The sequence below is a fragment of the Durio zibethinus genome, chromosome 6, assembly GCF_047325235.1.
Source record: "Durio zibethinus cultivar Kanyao isolate XHJ-2024 chromosome 6, ASM4732523v1, whole genome shotgun sequence".
NCBI classification, from domain to species: Eukaryota; Viridiplantae; Streptophyta; class Magnoliopsida; order Malvales; family Malvaceae; genus Durio; species Durio zibethinus.
Genome location: NC_143167.1, coordinates 14,199,339 through 14,221,517, shown reverse-complemented (window position 1 = coordinate 14,221,517; position 22,179 = coordinate 14,199,339). Strand labels below are relative to the sequence as shown.

Here is a 22,179-nt window from a genome sequence, read left to right as displayed (position 1 = left end):
AGCTTACCTCTATAAATGACTTTCTTCAAGGAATAATATTATATAGAATAACCCAATTTATGATAATATGCACATATGCTAGATGAATCATTTGGCTTAACAAGGAAATTCTTTAAATCAGTCTCCTTATTGCCACCATTATAGCCTAATCCATCTTTATCAAAGAATGATCTTTGTGTTTCAAGCATGTCATTGAGCTTTTGATGTCCCATATAAAATCAAAAAAATAAGTTATGCAAATTTTCATTTTTCTTAGTCAAATCATTGATATTCAACTTTAAGAGCTCAATTTCCTTTTTTAAGTCATCATTTGCTTTTGTCAAAAGTTCATTTTCTAGTTTGAACTTAGAGATAATTTTCCTATATATCATGTTCATGTTCTCAAATTCTATGGCTAATTCATCATAAGCATCTTGCAATTCATCAAATGTGTATGAATTTAAATTATATTTGTTAAAAGTTATCTTGGGCTCATCAAGAGCCATGAGACATAGATTGACTACTTTATCATCATTTGATTCATCTTTGGAGAAATCACTATCACTCCATGTTGCAACCATTGCTTTCATATTTGACTTTGTCATGTTTTGCTTATTCCATAAAAGACAATCAATTTTAATATGACCCGATTTGTTACATTCATAGTAAATAATCTACTCCCTTTCTCTTCTACTTGATTCTTCTTTAATCTACCTTTGTGGTTTTCTTCTACTCCAAGACTTGTTCATCCTCATGAACTTCTTGAATCTTTTCGTAAACATGGTCATCTCTTCATCTTCATCATCCTCTTCTTGTCCAAGATTTTTTTCATCTTATTTAAATATTGATTTGAGAGCAATGCCACTTTTTTTTGTTGGTTCTTGTCCCCTTTTGAGCTTTATCTCATAGGTAAGGAGAGAGCCCATTAGTTTATCCAAATAGAGTGTGTGAGGATCTTTAGACTCTTCAATGGCTATCACTTTAGATTCCTAGCTCTTTGTTAAACTATTAAGAATTTTTTTCACCATCTCTACATTTGAGTAAATTTTTGTAAGAGCCTTTAAATTGTTGATGATGTTGGTGAAGTGGTTTGACATTTCACTAATGGTTTCGTCTGGTTTCATCTTGAATAACTCATAATCAAGAGTGAGCATGCCAATTTTTATCTCTTTTACTTGATTTATACCTTCATGAGTGACAGCTAACTTATCCCAAATTTTTTTTGCATTTTCACACAAAGAAACTCTATTGTACTCATTAGGCCCCAATACACTAAAGACTGTATGCATTGCTTTGGCATTGAGATAAGCCATCTTTATATCATTGATATCCCATTCACTCTCTTGCTTAATCACCTCCTTACCATCCACCATCTTCATTGGAATTTGAGGACCATTTACAATGACCTTTCAAACTTTATAATCATTAACTTGAATAAATAACCTCATCCTAGTCTTTCAATAGGAATAGTTGTCACCAACAAAGAGAGGAGGTCTTATAATTTAATGGCATTCACTTTCAAGAGATGTCGTAACTATTTCATTTTTCATAAGACATACTTCTTTGTTGCTCACTGTATTTGTTATAGCTTGAGGATGGTTGTTCCATATTGATCACTATATTTCTTTGAGCCATTTTTAGATCATTCTTAGGTTATTAGACCTACAAAAAAGAGTACTAGCTTTAATACCAATTGTTAGCTCAAAGACTTGAAATAAACCAAGAGGGGGTGAATTGGTTGATAATAAAATTTCTAAAAATCAATATCTAATAAGCATAAATTCTACAAAATAATTTTTCTAAGCAAATGAGCACAATATATGTAAGTAAACTAGTAATCTTAAAGAGAGATAGAGATAGAAAATTTGACACTAAGATTTATAAAGGTTCGATCATTTCTTTTGGCACCTACATCCTCTCTCTTAGCCTTACTTGCTAAAGAGTTTAATCTATTATGTGTTGAAAGTTACAACCTAGCTTCTTAAAATTCTACACAATCAACACCACAAATTTCTAAGGGTTGTCTTCCCCTTAAGCTCACAATCTCACAATCTCACAATATAAAATTTCTGAAGTATTTTGCAAACTTAAAGAACATCTCTAAGGTTAGGTGTTTGCTAACTTGAAGTACACAACAATATTGACAAGAGAATTTAAATAAAAACTGATACAAGAAGAAGTTTTTGCACTTTTTTCTCTTTGAACTAGTTTGAATGCTTGAATAAGATGGTTGACAGATGGCAATAAGTTCTTTTAGCTCTTCATACACTTAATCTATAATAAAAGCCTTCATTTATATGTTGATAGCTGTTGCCTTGCATTTAATGCTTCAAACTTATAAAATTTTAGATAAAAAATAACTGTTAGGGTTTTCTGGGCATTAAGGGATGATCTCTTCATGTAAGAGATTGATTGGGTCAATTATGAAGAAAGTCCATTCATGCCTTAAAAAAGCTTACCCGATCGATTAGGTAATATACTTGATCGATCCCATCCTTGGGTAATCGATCCCCTATAGTAGGGGATTGATCTTTTTTGTACATTTTCAAACCAAGATAGCATTCTGCCTATAAAACAGATGGATCCCTTTTAGGGAGGGATCGATCCCATGCTTAGGTGATCGATCCCTTATGGGGGGATCGATCTCTTTTTATGAATTTTGAACCTCATTTGGCATTCTGTATAAAAAAAATAGATCGATCCTTTTAAGGGAAGAATCAATTGGGTAAGTTTAAACCCCAACCAATCGATCCCTACAGGGAGGGGATTGATTGGTTCTTGCCAAAATTTCATGAAATCAGCTTTTGGAAGAAAAATGGATCAATCCTTTTGGCTAGGGGATTGATCGGGTAAGGGAAGGGATCGATCCCTTCTATCCAAAACATGCCTTAATCCATTTTGTTCATAGAATTTATCTTGTTTTAGTTCCTAAATGAATTTTGGCAAGATAGAAGGCTGAAAAAACATTCAATTTAAGATTAGGAGAGTTTGATTCAAGTTAGGCAAATTTTTGTTTTGTCAAATCAAAACTTTTAATCAATTCAAGGATAACAAATAAAACTCTTCCAACACCATTGAAGCTAAGAGAGAAAACCCCAAATCTTTCAAAAAATCAAAAGTTTTTAAGCTTCAAAGTCTATATCTTTTGTATCTGTTGTATCTAAGTTATTCTTGTCTCTCATTCAACATTTCCTTATACTTAAATTAGGCAAACACTTAGCCTTAAAAAGGTTGCTTTTGTTTGCAAATTCCTTTAATATACAAAAGGGGTTAGAGAGCAAGAGATGTGGTATCCTCTTGAGAGTTTTGTAGTAAGGTTGGCTAGAATCCTACAAAAGGTGGAGGTTGTTATCTTAAGCCTTGAAAAGAAAAGGATTCATTTAATGGATTGAAGTTTGGTTAGGAAAGCTAACAGAGAGGATGTAGATACCTTTGGAGAATGATCAAACTTTTATAAATCATTATATTTGATTTCCCCATCCTTACACTCTTTACTTTTATTATTGTTTATATTTGCTTCTAAGTTCATTAACTGTTGATTATTGCATCATGCTTTCGTAAAAAGAGCTTATTGATTTTAGTTTCTTACTCAAATTTATTGAAAGCTATTTTTGAGAAAAATTTAGAGAAAATCCAATTCACCATCTCTTGGATTACCATCTACAATTGAGCTAACAAGCAATAAAAAATATATTAAATTAATAAAAAATTTTAAATTGAAGATTGAAATTTTTTTAAAAAATTAATATAAACAAGATTAATAATTTAAAATATTGATTTTAGAAGATAAAAAATTATACTTTTAATTTTTAGATTAAAAAAATCTTAAAAGAATATGTCTTAGTTTGTTAATTGCTTTATTATAGGAAAACACAATTTAACTTAAACACCTAACAGGAGCTTAAGAAAAATTTAAATAAAATCAACAAAAGAAACTATGAATTCAAAAATCATAATATTTTTAAACAAATTAAATTATAACTACAATGAAAAGTTTAAGAACCAACAACATAGTTAAAATGCCATAAAAATGATAACTATTAAAGATCAAAGAATAACTACAACAACTTGAAATTCATTTCATAATTTTTTTACTAAGCTCGAATACTCTTAGCAATCAAAAAAGTAAGTATAATAATTTGAGGTTCAATTCTTAAAGTGAAACAAACTTGTCCACAAACTAGTGCTTGTAAACCTTTTTGCTAAAGAAAAAAGAAAAAATTGATTAAAATGATATTTAATTCAAATAATAATAAAAAAGTTTAAAATGTTTAAACAAATCATCCTTTTTATAATATTGCCAATATACAAAATATTAAAAAAAAAAAAGAATACCTTATATCTACGTAACACCAAAATAATTTATGGATTTGTCATCAATAGTTTAATAATGAGACAATCCACGTGAAGAACAACATTAATAATATCTAATGAAAATTTTGAAATAAAAAATATTTTAAAGAAATATACAAAAACTCAAAATCCATTAAAAAGTATTTAATTGAAAACTCGTCAAAATAATTATAAGCTACAAAAAAAAAAAAAAAACTATCATCAATATTTACTCTTTTATCAAGCATCTTTTTGATGCTAGCTAAATGAATCATACTTTCGTTCATAACAATTATCAAATAATCATCTCTATTCATAGCTACACCCTTCATGGATCTTATTCTTCAATTGATATGCATTATGATTATAAAGAACAATATGAATATAAGATCTCTATGACATACTAAAAATTGATAAAATAAATTAAAGAAATAAAAATAGAAACACAAGTAGAACAAAAATAAATTTATTTGCGTTCCTTTTATCAATCAATACCATTTTTGTGCTAATGCGTTTTTTGGTCTTATAATTATAAATATCTCACAATTGACAAACACAAATTTTTATCTTCTAATTATCCATTTCAAAAGTTAATCTATAAATTATAATACATTTCAATTGGCTAAAAGTCATATTTGAAATAAAAAAAATCATGATCATGACAAAAAATAAAAAATAATAAAAATACAAACACTAAAAATTACACCAATTGACTAAAAAATAAATTGGAAATACTAAATAAAAATTCATAAATTATGATTATAAAATTATAAAAATTATAAAAAGGCAAGCACAATAAAAAAAAAAAAAAACAAATCTCATTATTGGAAAAAAAATCTAATACAGATATGAAATACACTTTTATAACCCTCTCATCTAAAAAAGGATAAAAAATTCATAAGTCACAAGAAAATCAAAAATCAAAACATAAATATTAGAAAATCAAAGCTTTTAATAAATTTAAATAACAATTTTAAAGAAGATGAATAGAAGAAAATCAAAAGTCATGAATCCATATAAATTTTGGGTAACCAAAAGTTTATTGAATTTAGTGTAATTAAATTAAGAAATATATGTTTAGAATTTACGTAAAAAAGATATGACATTTATTTGCAAAATATTTGAGTTTTATATTATACGTGTGATGTATGATTTCTCTTAAGTGCTCATTTAGATAGAACTGCAGCTTCAATTTAGCATGGTTGAAAGGTGTAATCGTGTAACAAATTTGTACTGATAAAACATTCTCATGGTGCTACATCATCAATTACAAACTTGACTTGCGAAGATCTAGTGAAGAGCAATAGTGACATTTTTCCTTAATTATTTTTTTTTCTTTCTCAACATTTCTCCTTTTCTTTATTTTGCTTTACTTCTAAATTTTTTTACTTAAAAGTTTACAGATAATTTATTTCATTTTTATAAGATTGCATTATTAATTATTAATTATTTATTAACAAAATTATTATTTGACATAAAAATAATTTATTAATATTTAATAATTTATTAATTTTATAAATATTAAATGATTTAAAATTTTTATTATATATAATTTTAAATTTAATTTTCTTGATGCTCATTTTCTCTTTCTACTAAAATTAATCTTATCGTCACATTGTTTTTGTATCCAAACACATATTCTATTAATAATTTTAATTTCATCATTATAGTAATTAATTTTACTGTTATAATAATTAATCTCACTTTCAGTATTATTTTTAATCTCATCATAATTAATCTCATTGTTAATTTAAATGAATCTTACGTCATTATTTGAAACATTACATCCAATCATGTTTCACAACAAAAGTTCCATAATCTTGAAATAGATGAGCTGTTTATTACAAAAACAATCAATGATCTTACTGAAGTAAATATTCATCATGTTATAATTATATATATTTTAATAAATAGTTAATTTTTTTAAGAGCATAATTACTTGAAGCATGCTTTGAAAAGAAAAAAGGCATATACAAAGTAAACATTACATAGATCATCTTTTAATAATTTCTTAGTTCTTGCTTCCAATTTTTACTCTTACATTATGTTTGGATAAAAACTAGTGAGAGAAAGGAAAGGAAAGGAAAGGAAAGTGAAGGAATGGAAGGTTTTTTAGAGGAAGAAAAAAGATACATAAACCTTTTTTTTTTTTTTTTTTTGGGATAGTTAAGATTAATAAAAAAAAAAAGGAAAGAAAGAATTCTAACAATTATTATTTAGTTAAAGTGTGGAAATGAAAAGAAATGATTCATTCATTACCAAACCAAATTCGAATTTGACCTAATTGAGTAACGAGTTTAGTTGAATTTGAATATTTTAATATTCAAGTTGAAAAACTTACGAACCAAATTGATTTTTTTTTAAAATATGTTTTAATATATTTAATATATATAAGTAAACAATGTTAAATGGTATATTTACAATTTAATTGAACTCTTATCAAACTAACTCAAGCTACTTGAATAAAGTTTGAGTTGAGCTCAAATATGAAAAATGAAATTTGGTCGATCTTGAATTAAGTTTCAAGCCTTAAGTATTCAACTAGAGATAAGCTCAACGATAATAGATTGACTGGTTCTACTTAATTATACCCCTACTTTAAACTACCTAATTGAGCTCCGCAAAAAAAGGCTGAAAAAACCCTACTTGATACTGTTTTATTTCTAATGCATAAAACTATGACTTGTTAATTATTGCCCAACCGTTACTAAGACTTTTGCTTTTGTTCAAAACATAATGACTAAAGCTAACTTTGATTGATTAATCTGATTAGTTCATCAATGGCTGGCAAGTATGTGGTCTTAATGATGATCTTGTATATATTTCATGTCTATCTCATTTGTGGTTTAAAAAAAAAAAATTCTCGCGAATTGGCTTGGGTTATAGGCATGGTTTTGGCTACGTTGATCACATTTTTTGGTTTAACAAGTTATTTCTCACCTTGGGATCAAATTGGTTATTGGGTAGTCAAAATTGTAATAGGCATTTTGAAAGTTATTCCGGTAATAGGATCACTTTTGATAGAGTTATTGTGTGGAAGTGCTAGTGTGGGACAATCCACTTTAACCCATTTTTATAGTTTACATAGTTCTGTATTATTCTTTCTTAATATTGTATTTATGTTAATGCATTTCCTAATAATATGTACGCAAGGCATTTCTAGTCTTTTTTAGAGAATAGCTATGTTGTAACCAATCATTTATCTTATTACTTGAGGGTGGAACAATAATATTTCATTGCTACAAATATGGATTATTGAAAAAAATAAGATAGGTATTCGGATATTTCCTTTCAACTTTATAATATTCTATTACTTATTTGATATGATATGAATAGTTGAAGAGAATTCCTGGAAGAGAAAATGGATTATGGGAGTGTGTGACTTGAATTATTGATTGGGTCATGCAAAAATATATCTTTATCCGCTACATTGGAATTCACAAGAGAATGCGTTTTTATTCCCACCACCATGTAAACCCCATACAAAGGATAGGCTGGTTCACTTGAAAAGAATCTTTTCTATGATTAGATTTGACGATATTGTGTATAAATATGGCTCTATAAGATCCAGTAAAATAAATGATTTGGCATAATGCAAACTAGATTTTATTTATTTATTTACTTTCTTATCTTAATAGTATGAAAATGCATTCATTTCTTCTGCATTGATTCGATTTATTATTATACTATCAAGTGAAACAAGAGATCTAAAGAAAAGCAAAGGCTAGACTATATTGGTAACAAGTAAATCTTTGTTATATAAAAAATCTCAATATATTTTTTAAGATAAAAGTGAATCGTAAAGCCTAAGATGATCCAGAAACTCTTGATAACAATCAACATTGTACGCCTACTTGGGTATTGAGTATTTACCTATAAAAATGAAATTATTTGGAATGTATAACTGCAACTTGGTAACTTTTTTCTTACATATAGAATCATTCATATATGTTTGGATAATACATAGATTTATTTTATATGTATCCGTTTGTATCTATTTGATATGATTGATTTTGCTTAAGTCGAACGATGAAAAATTATTATGTTTGGTTTCTTCAAGGGATGGATTTAGAAAAATTCACCTACCCTAATAACAAAAAACCTTGAACAATCTTATATTAAAAACTAAATTAGCTAAAGGTATAGGTCATAATTATCATGGGAACCTGCATGACCCAATGATCTTTTATATATTTTTTCTATAGTAATTCTCTTACTATTACTTGTAATGTAGGTCTAGTAGTTCTAGAACCTTTAATGATCCTGTGAATCCATTTGCAACTCCTTTGGAAATATTACTTAAATGGTATTTTTTTTTCGTATGTCAAATACTTCGTACAATACTTAACGAGTTATGAAGTGTTCTTTTAATAATTTTAGTACCTACAGAATTATTAATAATATTTTTTTTTGAAAAATATTAATAAATTCCAAAATCCATTTCGTTGTCAAGCTGCGACAATCGTTTTTTTATTAGTATTGCAGCGGCCTTTTGGTTGGGTATTAGAGTAACATTACCAATTGATAAAGGTCCTTTCAAAATTGAATCAATTTAAAAACAAAATATACGACGTGGAATGTTGGGAGCAATCACTTCGAAGTCAAAGTAAATTTTTCCTAGATTCATTTCTTTAATTTTGGTTCCAGTATATGAATTGTGTGGAAGGTTCAAGATCCTTTTTTTTTTTTGTTTTTTTTCTAAAGTAAAAAAAAGAAATAAATTCTAAATTCAGTAGATTTAAAATTTTGGTAAATCAATTCTGTAATGCCTTTTTTTTCTTTCTAGAACGTCCAATATTTGTTTTACATATTTTATGCGAAAGTGTTTAATTTTCGTAAAATGTTTTTGCTTGTTATTTAAAAGGTCCAATAATATATCTATATTGACCTTTTTTAGACAATTATAAATCTTAGGAGGCAATTCTAATTGGTGAATAAAAATATATTTCAATGCTCATACTGTCGCATTTAATAATCCTGGTTTCTCGTATTTCAAACTTTGTAGTTTGCAATCTTGGTCCCCACTTGGCCACGTCCGATGCACTCTTCAATTCCTATCCCCACTTTCGATACTCAATTTACCCCCCAACTTTCCTTACCTGCTATGACAGCCATGGCCTTCCTCTGTCCTATTCACCCGGTTGCAACACTATCTTACTTCGATACTGGAAAGACCCTTTAAGAATTCAATGGGCACAAGTTATTATGAGGGTCTAAGAATGATGTAGGTGATTCATATATAATTTTATGTTATACATAAATATACCAACTACAGCATAATCATATACAAAATCTTCAGCCGTCAAATGTCAATCATTGCCAAAAATTCGGGCTTTTAATTCGCTGCACCCTGTTACAATAAGTCAGTCACTTGATATGCAGCATTGTGCTGTGTGAACTTCACTAAAAGATACCAAGGACGCTTTCCAAAATCAGCTGAAGAATACACTACATAAAGACAACCTTTCGTCGCAGACAGAAGACAACCTTAAATAAATTCACTTCACACTTCAACTGGCACGTCCTGTTTAGAGTTTGGGGCCTGAGCTATGCCAATCCCAGCAAAATCCTTCACAAAGGTCCGTAGGCACCCATTGATTACTCGTGGTGCTGCCCCATCGCAGAACCGCTTGGCAAGATCAACAGCCTTCACAGAACATGCAATGCATAATTTAAATATAGAGCTAATGCCTAATGGTTGGAAATATGCTAAAGGAAAATAACATTCATTAACGAGAGAACATAAGAGAGATGCCTCATTAATGACAATCTGGTGCCGTGTTCCAAGAACAATTATCTCCGACATTGCCAAGTGAAGAATACAAAGCTCCAAAATCCTGCTGGCTGGCTCATTCTGTGAGGCGCCAATATATACAGATGTAAGGTATCTACATGCACTATGAATTATCTTGAAATACACGGTGTAAAAAGGTTGAATATATATGTAAAAGATGCATAAGAAAATGGAAGGGTGAAGGGACTGATGTACATTTCAATAGACATCAAATTTACATGCCAAAAGCCTACAGAACGGTAGACAAATATCCAACAAACAGATCAAGATAATTAAGGGTCAAATCTTGGGAAAAAAAAAAGAAAGAAAAAAAGAGAAAAATCCCCTTCATTATCAACAATTAAAACAGCATCTATGTAATCAGACCTTCCAATTTGATGGCACAACTTTATCAATAACAAGAACATGACTGTCCCATTTGTCCACAATTGCTACCAAAAGTTTCCTTGTGAAACTACAAGAAGGAACAAGAGGTCAGTCAAATGCAAATCTAATTCGGGCCACCAATGCTTTATTATTTTATCAAGTACAAATTTGGGGTAAGAGGGATTCGACCCCAGCTCATTCAGCAGAAAGATATATGCACCTAACATTGAGTCAACTGCCAAAGTGCAATAGCCTACAATGTTTACTTAATGATGCACTGCAAAAATTAGAAGGTTTACCGCAAAAGTAGCTTGCTGTACACCAACTTTGGAGGAGCTGAAAGAACTTCTGCCTCTGAGACATGAATCAGAAAATTGGAAAATATAACAAGTCAGTCAAACAAAGACAATAGTTAATTGAAAGGGAAGGAGCATAAATGGAATGGAGAGGCAAAAGGTAGGACAGTTTCAATTATGCGTAGAGAAAAGCATAAGAGTTAATAGGAGCAGTAATGCAATGCAATTTTGGGGTAAAATACCAATAGCAGAATCCAGCTCATCACTGCGCAAAAGCTCATCAGCTTCTTCAACGGAATGTGTAGTAACAGGAGGTCCTCCAAAGCTCATGTGATTGTATCGCATCAACGAGGCCTTGTCAAATTCATAACCAGGTTCTTTGAACAAAAACAAACAATTCAGTATTCTTAAATCAAAAGTGGTGAAATGATAAAACAAAAAAGTAATAGTACCTCTGCTTGCATTAATTCGTTTCTCAAATAGTCGAATAGGGTCAGAGCCTTGCAAACACGCCGCGTAAACTATTAATCTGCCGAATCACCCAAAAATCTTGAATTTAATGAAACTGGAAAGAGGAATATAAGGAAGTAAGAAAAAGAGGAGGGGATGGACATACAAAGCAAGCTCCCGGGCGGCTCTGGGGCTGCAAAAGCGGCCACTCTTGTCAATCTTTGGGAGCATTTCTTTGGATTTGTGAAAAGATTGTTGGTTCTGGGCCTGGAGAGAGCTTCGAATTCCGGGCTGTGTGAGGAGGTATCGACGCTTGGGCAAGCACAGAAATGGATACTCAAACGGCTGATGATGAACTAATCTGAGATGAGATTTAGAAGAAGAAGAATAACAGCTTAGAACACAGCTTGACCGGATTCCCTCCATGTTGTTGTTTCCTATGGCCGCTCTCAATGTCACTGCCCTATCTATTTCTATACCAATGACCATAATAACGATATTGATGATGATATTTATTCATCGTTCTCAAATATTTGATTTAGATATTCTTCTCTTGGGTTAATTTGTAGTATTCACTTTTAATATAGTTTATATATATCACTAATACCAACTCAATTGCTTACTGTAACTCCTACTAATAAATAAAAGGGTAAATTTCATAAGGATTAATACTATTTGAATTTACTTCATGATATTTAAAAAGTGATGTTTAATCATTTTGACATTCTATTAATTTTTATTAACATCTAATCAATAAACCCTAAATTTTTATCAATTTTTTTGTTTGTTTGTTTTCAAATTCAAATCTTTTTAAAAAAACATAAATTCTTCGTAATGTTAAGCAAGTGAAAAATTAAATGTTAAAAAAATATATTATTATGGTATATACCGTCTATTGATTTTTTCTTTCTTCCTTTTTTTTATTTTTATTTTAAAAATTTAAAAATTTTTAAAAAATTCAAATCGAAACTCAAAAAAAAAATCTTTATTCATGAGTTGTTATGATTGTTATATGAATTTATGATTATTTTATGAGTTTATTATTGGAGTTATTCATGATAGATTTACATTTTATGAGTTTTTTTTTTATAGGTATTGGGTTTTATTTTTAGGTTTTTGAATTTGTCGTTGGTTGTTTTAGGTTTTCAATGACTATCGAATGAAATTGATTGTTTATCTTATGTTTAATACAATTCTTAACAACAAAAATTTTATTATTTAAAGCACAAAAACTTAAAATTTATATATAAATAAATAAATTAATTAAAAATCCCAACTAAGAATTATCATTATCCTCAAAGAACATCATACATTCAATAACAAAATCAAAATTTTAGATATTTGTTTGATATTGTTTTTTTGAGTTTGTGAAAAAAAAAGTTTTTGGGTAGTTTTATGTTTAATTATTTAGAGAAAGAATTCATCTGATTTAAAAAAATAAAAAAGGATAAATTAAAGATAAAAAAGATAAAATAATAAAAAAAATTAACTATTTTAAGTAAAAAAAATAAAAAAATAACTGTTTGAGATAAAATTACAATAAAACAAATCATAAAATCGATAAATATCACTTTTTAAATCTTAAAAGATAAACTCAAATTCCATTATCTTTTATACACCTTGAGCGACATCGTTTCATTCTCGCAAGAAAACGGCCTTCATGTCATCTAAACCCCGAAATGCCTGCCCCTGGCGTGGCGTAGCTCCGCGACGCAGACAGATCCAGTTGTAGATGTAGTTGGCTAGTTGCAGAGTGTGTAGTTGTACAAGACTAGACTAGTTTTGTAGCCTTCTCCGGTTGCCTCTCTGAGAGATTTGGGTTGGGTTGGATTGCAGAAGATGAGAGTATATTCCATATTCATTCTCCTTATGTTATGCATAGCTTCATTTGTTAGATCAGCTTCTTGTGTTCCCAAACACCCATTTATTGGAATTTCTCCTCAAGGTCTTTTCCCAATATTTCTTTAATGATCTTCATATCAATTACTGTAATAATTTTTTTTTTTTTGTTTTACTTATGCTACAATAGCTGATATGAAATGATACCCAGATGACAAATACTACAAGTCATCATCAGATAGCATCAAGAGCAAAGACGGATCCAAGAACTTCTCCAACCCCAGCTCAACGATGACTTTTGCGAATGTCCTGACGGCACCGATGAGCCTGGTCTGCGCTTCCTTTCGATTTTCTTTTTTAGTTGTTTTAGTGGCTACACACATAGGAATATGATATGCGGCATCTTCTTGTTAACCCTCATGTTGCCCTCATAGGTACATCGGCCTGCCCAACTGCAAAGTTCTACTGCCAAAATGCTGGACATGTTCCACAATTCTTATTTTCTTCCAGAGTAAATGATGGTATCCGTGGTCTGTGTCTTACTCTAAGTGCACCGCATTCATGGAAATGGCTGATATTTTTGCACCAATAAAGTCTAATCCCCAGATTCTCTGTTTATATTGAGCTGCTTTTCACTGGCTTCCAATCCCCAGATTGTTGTGATGGGAATGATGAGTATGATGGTAAAATGAAGTGCCCCAATATGTGCTGGGAGGCTGGCAAAGTGGCTAAAGACAGGCTGACAAAACAAATCACTACATATAAGGAGGGCACTACAATACGAAAGCTGGAAGTTGAACAGGCTAAAAATTACTATAGCCAAAGATGAAGCAGAATTAAAAAAGCTTAAAGATGAGGAGAAGATACTGAAAGTTCTTGTTCAAAACCTTAAAGGTAAGCTTTCTTCTCAAGATTCCTTGATATTCGTCCTATTTTCATTTTGGTTGTGACAATATTGTACTTCGTCTAATTTGAACTGCATGTGTATGTTGAAATGTTTTATTTATTTTTCTCGAGGTTGTGTACAATCAATAATATGAGTATCGTCATGACTGGTGACAGAAAATGTTACATGCAGGACGTAAATGGTTTCACATGTGGCATGACATCTGCTTACCTGAAACAAGATTTTGTTCTCAAAACTCTAATTAGGGGTGTCATTGTTTTCCTCATCTATCCAGCAAGCTAAAAATCTCAAGGATGCATATATAGCAAATTCCATCACAATCCTAAATCTCAACTCTTATATACTGTTAATATGAGTGGATGTGGTTTTAGTTATAATTTATAAGGTGTGTTTATAGTTTGATTTCAATTCAACTCAACTCAATTTGTCTACCTCTTTGTCTTATTAATTATGTTGTCTTTTACCAAACATTTGACACCATTTTGTCCTCTCTAATGTCAATCTTCATGAAATTTTTGGCAATCAAATTTTCTCACAATGTTAATTGATGTTGTTTAGCTTTCCATTTGTAATTTGGGCATCTTCAAGGTTAATTATACTACTCCCCTTTCTCTGCACCATAAGGCAGTTTATACTTTTAGCAATCGATGATATTTCTCTTCATTTTTGGTTTCTGATGGAAAGGAGGAATAATTGAAAAGTTCTCAAACCAATACATATACCGTAAACAAAGGAGATTATGAAATTTGACCATTAGATTAGAAAATTTTCCAAGCTTCCCCCTTTCTGTCTCCTGTCCACCTATTAAGCAAAGCCTTAATCTTCATCTGGTCACCCTATTTCTGTTATGATTATGATCATTGTATTGTCTGTGCAATTTTCTTTTTGTCTTTGGCTAAGTAATCATTTTGTATTCTGTACTTTGTTGTAGTGTACTCTCATTATTAATTCCAATCATCTTCTTTCTTAATTAGGATGACCTGTGTCTTTGATGTCTAAATTTATTTCTCTAGGCATGACTTTGGCATGTTTATTCTCTATATTAAAAGAAAATTCTTTGAACTTTATAGGTTTGCAAAGCACTTGTTATTGCATTGTAATATAATCTAGCAATACCTCCTTCCTATGGGAATATTTGAGATTTTGGGTTTGAATTAAGTCATCAATCATGGGTCAGTAAACAGGTGGAAAAAAGGCTACCTGTTTCTGAGCCAAACAAAGAATTAAAAAAACAATAGTAAACCACTTGTTCAGCTTTTACTTTCCTTTCGGTTCCATTTTATGACCAACTCCTTTATCACTCTAGTAGGTCTTCAAAATGCAGGAGTCCATTGTTTATATATGGTTGTTTTTTTTCTTCTTTGTTATATATCTTTCTAAATAGCTATTTGATAATGCATTGAAAAAAAAAATATCGAAGATTTAGCTTCGTCATTTTGATTGATTATTCATTCAGGGTAGTACATGATTAAATATTTTCTGACAACATTATATTTATTGTACTAACTATAATTTCTTCTACCTTTCCTCTTCAAACCATTGCAGTGTATCTCTTTTGCATAAAACCCAATCAGAATGTTTACAGAACTTAATTGTAGGCTGTATAACAATATTACAATACAAATTCAGCATTAAAGTTTTTTAGTTTTTTAAATAGCGCCTAAATTGTGGGTCTATGGAGGTTCAAATAATCTAATTTTCATCCATGTGCTGTTCAAGGTTGACCAAAGGGTCCACAAACTGCTCCTCAATTTTCTTTATTTTGTACCTGTTAATATTGAGGTTATTGCAGCATGATTTGTTTGCTTACCTTGTGTAGAATGTAAAGAACAGATAGAGAAGGAAGAGAAGAAAGCAAGATTGCAGAAAGAGAAGGAAGAGAACAAAGAAAGAGCATCAGAGGAAACTTTAAGAGAAAATAGGAAAGCTGAGGAAGGGAAGGTGAAAAATGAAAAAGTTCAGCAAGAAGCTAGCAATGAAGACAAATCCACAGAAAGTACACATGATGATACAGTTGGTAATGTGGAGGATTCTTCTTTAAATGAGGTTAGACTAGTGGTTTTTTTATTTTCTCTTTAAGTGTCTCTACATGAGTGCACATCTTCTTTCGTCTGTTTGTTTTTTCATTGTCTTTGTTATTATCATCCTTTTGGCAGGACCTCAAAGTAGATGAAAGTGATGATGATCCAGTAGCAGAAGTTGAAAATAGTGATAGCTCCAAAACTGAAGGAATTCTACTTAATAGGGTAGAGAAGGTAGGCGAAGACATTAGAATGGTCCATTTCTTTTACGTAGAACCTCTAAATGGTTGTCTACATAGTTCAATCATAGACAATAACACATTATTTCTTTGTTATGTAGGATGTGTTAGAAAATAAGCATGAGTTCTGTTGTTGCAACTGAAAATGATCATGATGCTGGAGACAAGAAAGCGGTAATTTTCTCGACTCCCCAGGTTTCATTGTTTGTTACAAGCTTCTATGATATTGCATTATAATTCAAAAGAGAAATCGCTATTAAATTGGACTTAGGGGATAAGCTCCTTCAAGTTGCTTTTTGGAAACAAGAAGTTGAAGCATGTTGTTGGAAAAGTTTGATGGAATAGTTGATCTAAGCTAAGGATCATGGTTACACTGATTAAAATAAATCAGCAAAGATTGTATTAAGGGTCCCAGAAATTTTAAAAAATGAGAAAGAAAGATCAAATCATTAAATAAGGTTTCAGAAAAAGGTGTATAGAAACAGGCTAAGTTGGCTTTTTTTTTAATTATAAAGATTTTATCTTGCATTGGTGTAAAACTTGTTTCTTTGAATTGTCTCCATTACAGGCTTGAAGGAGAGATGGGTTAATTTCAGATCCGTTCTATCAGCTAATATGTTTCATTGTGTTCTAGATTCTGTACTTCTTTATAGCATCTTAAGTAATTTTCTGCCATGGAGTATAAGAAGGGGTCTGTGAGTGAAAGGAAAAAATGACCCCTGGATAGGGTTCTACTTTTGGTTTTTAATGTGTGTGAACTAAAGGTTTTTTTGAGGGCTTTTACTTGAGTACATTTTACTCCAGCAGGGGTATATTTTTCAGAACAAGAAACTGCGCAATTTCTCATAAATTTTGGCATGCATAAACTTAACAAGTTTCTGAGGTATTCATCTTTATTTTTCTACATAATTGCTCTCTGGTGTCTGCAGGAGAGTGATGCATCTGAAATTGCAGAAGGATTATCGAGGGAAGAGTTAGGTCACCCTGTTACTTTCCGTTGGACTGGGGAAGTACTGAGAATCAAGGTGGAACAAAAGATAAGGCTGATGACAGCCATGAAGGGATGCCTAAGGACACACATTATGAGCAATATGACTGCTATTCTCCTGATACTGATGAGGACACTGGAAAATATGATGATGATGATGATGATGATTATACAGATCATAAACCAAATGAAGCTTATGAAGAGGAGAATCATGATTATACAAATTTGTACAAATCTGACCTAGATGATGAACCTGACTTGTCAGGTGTGCAATTCTTTTCTGGTTATTTTTTCCTTTTAGGCTGGGCTAATGAAATCCCCAATGAAATCCCTAAGCTTACTGTCTGATATGTTGTCAGGTACAACTTCCTCAAATAATCCATCTTGGTTGGAGAAGATGCAATGAACAGTGTGGAACATTCTTGATGCTGTTAATTTATTACAAACTCCAGTAAACATATCAGTTATAAACTGAACTCCTGTTTCTTACTAGAAAATTTTGGTGAGCATATGGAAATGGGTAACTTGTTGTGTTTGACTTTTTCAGATGCTGCTCATGTTCGCAAGGAATATGATGAATCCAGAGTCAAGTTATCTAAAATACAATCAATGATGTCAAGTTTGACCCGAAAGCTAAAACATGATTTTGGTATGTAGTGAACTGTTTCAGTGTCTAAGCGGTGAAAAATTATTGTATTGTTTTGACTTCTATAAACTAAACTTGGGTTTAAAATTACAGGACCCGAGAAGGAGTTCTATGCATTCTAGATCATTGTTTCGAGACCAAGCAAAACAAGTTACGAACTTCTTGTTGTAGTAGTTTGTTCGGTTTTCACATAGTCTGTCATATAGAATGTCAAATAAAATTGTTGCTATAATAATTTCCATTTGTTTCACCCTTTATGACCAAAACTTTTGGCTGCAGGTATGTTTACAAAGTGTGCCCAGACAAACAAGCCTCTCAGGAGGAGGGCCACACAACAACTCGTTTGGGTTAGGTGTATTGCAATTATTTTCTTCTTTCATTGATAGAATCCTTGTCCTTTCTATATAGTGGAAAATTGAGGTGTCATTTGGGTGAAGAAAAGGGATAGAATATACTACATGAAATCTATTTGCTCTTTCTCAACTGTGAGATCAACAAATTTTCATTCTTGGTAATGGGAAATCAATGCTAGAGCTGAATCTCTTAGCTTTCTAATCAGTCATTATTTGGAGAACTTTTGGTCTATTTATTCATATGCAGCATTGAATTCCTAGGATAAATTAAGACCTCATTTTGGGTGTGTAGTTGTCCGATTGTAGCTAAAATGGTGGTATCTTATTCATGCACCTTTGTTGTTTATGTCTTGCAGTACTGCCCAACACATATATGAAAATATGGGTAAGAAAAATGAATGTACCTGTGTCAGGCACATACTAGTGTCCGACATTCACTTCCAAGTCTGAGAACATAGTACTAAATGCAATCATGTAATTGTGCTTGTTCCTGTGTGTATGGATGAATGCATGTAGGTTTTTAGCCTTTTTAGCTTGTGAGTTTTCATCAAACTGAATATTTATAATTTTCATATTCACTTATTTACATCTGTTTACTTATTTATTGATTTTTTTTTTTTGGGGGGGGGGGGGGGGGGGGATGTACTAGGCATTGGGACAAATATGAGGACCCATACAGGATGATGGTATTTTCAAATGGAGATAGGTGCTGGAATGGCCCAGATTGGTACTGCTGCGATACATGGCTTTCATGTTCTGGTTTGTTGCTACTAGAGGAACTCATGTTTGCAAATATTTCCTTCAAATGAATGGGCTGTTGAATTTTGAAATGGTTTTACTTATCCAATTCATTGTAGACTATTGCGTGAGTGAGATGTAGGTAAAACAAGAATGATTTGTAAAGTTGATCGTCAAATTCATTTAGTTGTTCTAAAACTCTATACATGTTCCTCTTCCTTTCAGGTGAAATTAAGATGCGATTTGAAAAATTAGATCACTGATGTTGATGAACCAAGCTGTTGCAAGTAAGAATCTCTCTTGGTCTGTGTGTGTGCTGTGAGTGCGTGCATGCATGTGCCTTGCTCCTAACAGTTCTGTTTTATGGCAGATATGTTGCTTTATTGCCCACCCAGTTCTTTGCCTGGAAGATAAGCTACAGGTAATTGGCAGTTACTATAATGAATTTAGTTATGTAATACTCTTCTCCACTTCTTTGAAATCTCTAAACAGGTTGGTAAATCTTAATTGTGATAGGAGCTGCAACATAAACTAGATTTGATGAACAAAGAACAACCTCTGGAACATGATGAACTTTGAGGAACCCAGATAGAAGTTTCACAGGTGCGGTAGAGGATGTTGTCGAGTTCATAACGAATCTATCATTGGAACACTTACAGTTCAATCCTTGTATTAAATAGATATAAAATGTGGCCATTTTGAGCAGGTAGAGTTAAGGATTTCAAGCAATATATGAGGTGGCCTCCTGAATTTTTTTTCATAGCGGAGTATGCTACATATTGCATTTACATGGACGGATATATGTCTGGCTGAGATAAACTGATTTTGGTAAACATTAATTGGTCCTGTCTGCTTATGTAAATTTCTGCATAGAATAATTATGAAAATTACTAATAGTAAGAGACGACATTAGTTTCTGTGACCTGTTGTTGTGTTGATAATTTGTTGACTGTCAAATTTTTCTTATTGCTTTAAGATCCATTTTTGACCAATGTAGGAGTTTCAAAGCACCATTAACAATAGATGTTGTATTTGTAGGATTAGGATACTTCAGTACACTGCGTGTTACTTTTTTTGGATGCTATATCACGCAATGACCAGGAATAGCTTGGATTCTTGAACATTGTGTTTCATTGCATTCTTTTCATTTTTAGCTTGTTTCTTCAGAGGAAGCAAATAGAAGCATGACCTATGAGATCTCAGTGAACATGGGAAGTAGTTTATTTTCATGATTGTCCATAAGAAACTTTGAATTAGGGCTTTTTATTTTTTAATGGGAAGCCAATGGAACTTTTTAGAGGCAGTGTGTTTTCCAAAGATGTCATATATGGATGGATGATGCCTTTTGCCTTGAGGAATTGAATGGAGCTGGTTATGTTATTGACCGGAGATGAATCTATGGGCACTGTTGTTTTCTTTTCCTTTGATTTCAGATAGCCAATTGGTTTGACTTAATTGTTGTCCAAGATCACGCACAAAGACTTGAGAGATGGGTGAGGGGGGAGTAGCAGTGGTTCAAATTCAAAAGTGAGAAATGGTTTCAATGTTGTAAGCGTGAAAATTAAGCGTCATCTATTTTTTTACGTGGCGACAAAGCAAGCCGCGGTAAGCCAGATCGCCAAAATGTGGGCAAAAAAGCCGAGGAAAAAAAAAAAAAAAAAACAAAACCCTGCTCCTCCACACTCTACATTGCAAAAAGAAAAGGGTGGCGAGGCAGTAACGGCAAATGGCATGCCGTTAAGTAGATAATTCTGCTGACCCAATCCCAATCCCAAACCCAAACCCACCTCTACGTCTACAAGCTTTTTTTCCTAATCAAGCAGTAGAACGGTCTTTGCAACTAAGAGAATGTGGGATTTTTTTCGTTTTTTCATCATAACCTTCAAATCCCGAAATATATATATATATATATATATATATATATAATTTTTCATATTGCCACAAGTCAAAGAAAAATGTATTAGCCAATGAACTATGAACATGACTATTAAATCCAAAATCAAAGGGTTTTTACAAAAAAATAAAGAAACCCAAAATCAAAATATTAATTATAAAAAAAGTTTTAGCAGTCTTATTGTAAGGCAAATTGTCAAATTGGCAAGTGAAAAAAACAAAAAACTTTCGTAGTTTTCAAATTTTGAGACTTATATCGTTTGCATCCCTAAATTTAAAAAGTAACAATGTTAATTTTTGTCTATCAAATATCATAATGAATTGATTATTCTATCAATTTGTTCATTAATTTTATTATTAAGCATTTGATGTCATTTAAAACAAAGATGTTTGATGTGAAAGTTGAAAAAAATTAAAAAAAAATGAAAATGAAAAAAGAAAATAAAAATAAATACTTTTAAAATAAATATATTTTTATCAAATATTATAATTTAAAATAATTAAATTTCAAAATGTTTTATCAAATATTTACAAATAGTATCATTTTTAAAAAATAAGTTTTAAAATTTTTATTTTTATTATGTTTTATCAAATATTATAATTTAAAATAAATAAGTTTCAAAAATTTCTTTTTGAATAAGTTTTTTAATTTTCTAAAAATAATATAGTTTTAATATATTTTAAAAATTTATAGTTTAAAATAAATAAAATTTAAAATTTTCCATTTTTAAGAATTTTTTAATTTTTAGATATATTTGTATATTTTATATAGTTTTATAATTTAAAAAATAAATTTCAAAATTTTATTTTTGATAAGTTTTTAAAATTTTTTAAATATAATATAGTTTTAATATATTTTTATCAAATTTGATTGTTTAAAATAAATAAATTTTAAAACTTTTTATTTTTAATAAGTTTTTTTTTAATTTTTAGATATAATATATACTTATATTTTGTATCTAATTTTATAATTTAAAATAAATAAAATTTAAAAAACTAGATAATATATTATAATGTAAAATAAATTAAATCTATATCTTTCTAAATTTAATAGTTTTTTTTTTAAAAATTTTATCTAATATAAATTTTTAAAAATAAAATAAAATACAAAATTTCAAATAAACAAATAATAATTATATCAGCATTTTCTTGCCTGGCATATGTGTAAGTGTCACAGACCTAAGGAAGAGTCATGAATCCCACATCGAACATAATAGGAAGGTCACTGGGGTATAAAAGGGTTCACACCATCTCCATCTTGTGAAACGCCTTTTGTAGGACAAAACCGTGAGGCCAGGGGAGCCAGAGCGGACAATACCTCACAAGGGTGTGAACCGT

General features: G+C 30.7%; 1 protein-coding gene and 1 pseudogene across 2 annotated transcripts; one reads left to right on the top strand and one right to left on the bottom strand.

Moving 5' to 3' along the window:
• Positions 1-9,511: 9,511 nt before the first annotated feature.
• Positions 9,512-11,781, bottom strand: LOC111284643 (antitermination NusB domain-containing protein). Its single transcript, XM_022873431.2, has 7 exons — positions 11,384-11,781; positions 11,220-11,296; positions 11,010-11,144; positions 10,771-10,825; positions 10,472-10,559; positions 10,067-10,165; positions 9,512-9,958 (listed from the first exon to the last, which is right to left on the bottom strand). Exons 1-7 carry the CDS (start codon positions 11,704-11,706, stop codon positions 9,815-9,817), a joined length of 921 nt encoding a protein of 306 aa, XP_022729166.1. The 5' UTR covers positions 11,707-11,781; the 3' UTR covers positions 9,512-9,814.
• Positions 11,782-12,916: 1,135 nt separating this feature from the next.
• Positions 12,917-19,870, top strand: LOC111284337 (glucosidase 2 subunit beta-like; annotated as a pseudogene). The gene is made up of 16 exons (XR_016342859.1): positions 12,917-13,162; positions 13,268-13,386; positions 13,491-13,586; positions 13,710-13,950; positions 15,783-16,009; positions 16,120-16,218; positions 16,325-16,397; positions 17,153-17,476; positions 17,571-17,674; positions 17,759-17,860; positions 17,951-18,007; positions 18,137-18,368; positions 18,860-18,969; positions 19,174-19,235; positions 19,319-19,369; positions 19,465-19,870. The product of XR_016342859.1 is annotated as a glucosidase 2 subunit beta-like (transcript).
• Positions 19,871-22,179: the final 2,309 nt, after the last annotated feature.

Coding starts and splice junctions, on each gene's coding strand:
- LOC111284643 (XM_022873431.2), bottom strand. CDS start 11,706: ATGGTCATTGGTATAGAAATAGATAGGGCAGTGACATTGAGAGCGGCC. Junction 11,297..11,383: donor GCCGCCCGGGAGCTTGCTTT/GTATGTCCATCC, acceptor GTGATTCGGCAG/ATTAATAGTTTACGCGGCGT. Junction 10,560..10,770: donor TACAGCAAGCTACTTTTGCG/GTAAACCTTCTA, acceptor TCCTTCTTGTAG/TTTCACAAGGAAACTTTTGG.